General features: G+C 42.1%; 1 protein-coding gene across 2 annotated transcripts; it reads left to right on the top strand.

Annotated features, from left to right (window-relative positions):
* LOC110437146 lies at positions 1,419-2,351 on the top strand. 2 transcript variants are annotated; one of them, XM_021465458.1, is made up of 2 exons: positions 1,419-1,998; positions 2,114-2,351. In XM_021465458.1, the coding sequence occupies exons 1-2, from the start codon at positions 1,595-1,597 to the stop codon at positions 2,241-2,243; spliced, it is 534 nt and encodes a 177-aa protein (XP_021321133.1). In that variant the 5' UTR covers positions 1,419-1,594; the 3' UTR covers positions 2,244-2,351. The 2 variants fall into 2 exon arrangements, with proteins under 2 accessions (XP_021321133.1, XP_021321134.1); XM_021465459.1 differs by having other exon boundaries at positions 2,095-2,351.

The raw sequence follows: 2,351 nt of genomic DNA, 5'->3' as shown, positions 1-2,351 counted from the left end.
TAAAGTTGTCTAAATAATTTTAGTGGATAAACTTTAGACCATGAGATCCAAATAGAACTTAGCTAGTTCACTTCTCACGGATAATCAAATTTGTGATAGATCTCACTAATCGTCAACTAGTAGAGCCCAACACGCGCACAACTTGTTTGGTTTAATTCCCGTTGCCGCTATCACATATGCTTTTCTACTTCTTTAATTCCTTTCACTTCCGATTGCTTGGGCATATCTGATTACATACCTGAAAGGGATGCAGACTAGTATGGAAGGAGAATTTTGCGTCTTGGCTATAAATTCCTTGGTCCTATCAATGTCTCGTCCTCGTGATTACTCTATTCTTGAAGTATGAGTAAATTTTGAATTATCCCATCTTAAACTATTGTAAACTAAAGTTAATCAAATTTACAGAGAAGAATCATAATATTTATAATATTAAATAAACATCATTATATATACTATGAAATGTTGTTTTCATAAAATCTTCCTATTTGATACTCATGTCTATAAATTTATTGAAAATTATGATAATTTGAGTAAGGATGAAACTAAATCCAAGAAAGAGAAATGTTGCAGTTGACGGCAGAGCTACTCCTGTCGCAGATTCTCACTAATTATTATTGTGCAGATAGACATCAGAGATATTAACGGTGAGCCATGCGTAATAATGCGTTGGCTCGAGAGGATAGCGAGCCTGAAAGCAACATTGCTTGATCGGCCCTTTGTTCTCACCCAAAAACTTTTCGCTCCATCATATCGAATGTTTGATAAATATATAAAACATTAAATATAGATTAAAAAATAATTAATTATAAAATTTGTATATATTTTATGAGACCTTAAGCCTAATTAGTTCATGATTGAACACCGGTTGCTATAGTTACAAATGTGTTACAGTTACCTAAAAACTTTTGTTTTCGCAAACTAAATAAGAATCAAACCTTTAAAGGGGTGTTTGGTTGGGGGTGATAAATTTTAAATAACACTGTAGCGTTATAGCTAGCTTGCAGTTCACACACGACACACTCTTTTTTTAGGAATCCACTGCAAACCATTTGCAGTTATAGCTAGCTTGCAGTCCATGCGCTGCACGGATGGTTCACACTGACGGCCGAGTCACAAACAAAGCATCTAAGGCCTTGTTTAGTTCCAAAAATATTTGCAAAATTTTTTAGATTCTCCGTCACATCAAATCTTTAGACGCATGCATGAAGTATTAAATATAGACGAAAATAAAAACTAATTACACAGTTTGGTCGAAATTGACGAGACGAATCTTTTGAGTCTAGTTAGTATATGATTGGATAATATTTGTCAAATACAAACGAAAGTGGTACTATTCATATTTTGCAAAATTTTTGGAACTAAACAAGGCCTTAATAACCGGACATATGCTAACCTGCCACGGCCCTGTTTGGTTGTGCTTTCAGGCAGCGCTGTCTAGCCAAGCAGCAACTCAGGCCAATGCCTGCCTGCTACTAGCTTTCAGTTCATTTTTCTATGCAGCAGGTAGGCGACCCATATGGCCATATGCATATGCTAATCGATCCAGCAACTGAAATCCTCGGCATATGTCTCCGATCTACCCCATGGACAACACATGGTTCATGGTAGCCTGCACGGGGCACGGCCGCACGGCCGCAAAGTGTCTGCGAACGGATCGGAGCCGCGCGCATGCAGCAGGCAGCAGCCGGGATCTTGCTGCTGTGTTTGTTGTTGGGTTGGTCTCCTCCGACCTCCGGCGCGGCGGCGTGTCCCATCCCATGCCGATCCGGCCGGCAGCGGCGCCGATCGCCTCATGGAGTGCCCTGCCGACAGGGAGACACGGCAGGGGGGGCAGGCCGGAGACAGGACGCCCGGCCATGCGCCATGGCAGCGAGCTGACACTGAAGAAAAGCCTCGCGTCTGGCCAAGCGACGAGGATATCATCATCAGACAATTAACAATCGGATTAGTTGTTGAGGGCTCATCGATCAGAAATCAGAACTCAGAAGTTGCCACCATGTAAGATGGCCTTTTTTCTGTGCCTGCAGACTGGATTACCTACCACTAATCCAATGTCTCCTTCTCTTGTGCATCCATGTGCTGCCTGGAATGAAGGAGGATGCTTCATCATCAGAGATGAAAAAAAAACGGCAGATTTGTTTAACGATGATGAGGGAAGCAAAGGCAAAGCAACGAGGGACTCCTGTCCTGAAAGATACACTTGCTACTGTTCCCCTGTCTCTGAGCCTCCACGTGTTCCGTAGCTGCCCCCAGATACCAGAAGGTGCCTAGAACCATCAATCCGCTCGCATGCGGTTGTTTTTCCAGCATTTTCGATCTAAAACCGTGATCGTAAATTATCCTTTTATGCC

This window comes from Sorghum bicolor, chromosome 7, assembly GCF_000003195.3.
Source record: "Sorghum bicolor cultivar BTx623 chromosome 7, Sorghum_bicolor_NCBIv3, whole genome shotgun sequence".
NCBI classification, from domain to species: Eukaryota; Viridiplantae; Streptophyta; class Magnoliopsida; order Poales; family Poaceae; genus Sorghum; species Sorghum bicolor.
The sequence above is the reverse complement of the archived record's forward strand: the minus strand, read 5'-3'. Positions and strand labels throughout refer to the sequence as shown.

Excerpts from the sequence above, each read along its gene's own strand:
- LOC110437146 (XM_021465458.1), top strand. The coding sequence starts at position 1,595 with ATGGTTCATGGTAGCCTGCACGGGGCACGGCCGCACGGCCGCAAAGTG. Across the intron at positions 1,999-2,113 it reads AACTCAGAAGTTGCCACCAT|AGATGAAAAAAAAACGGCAG; the intron begins GTAAGATGGCCT and ends CTTCATCATCAG.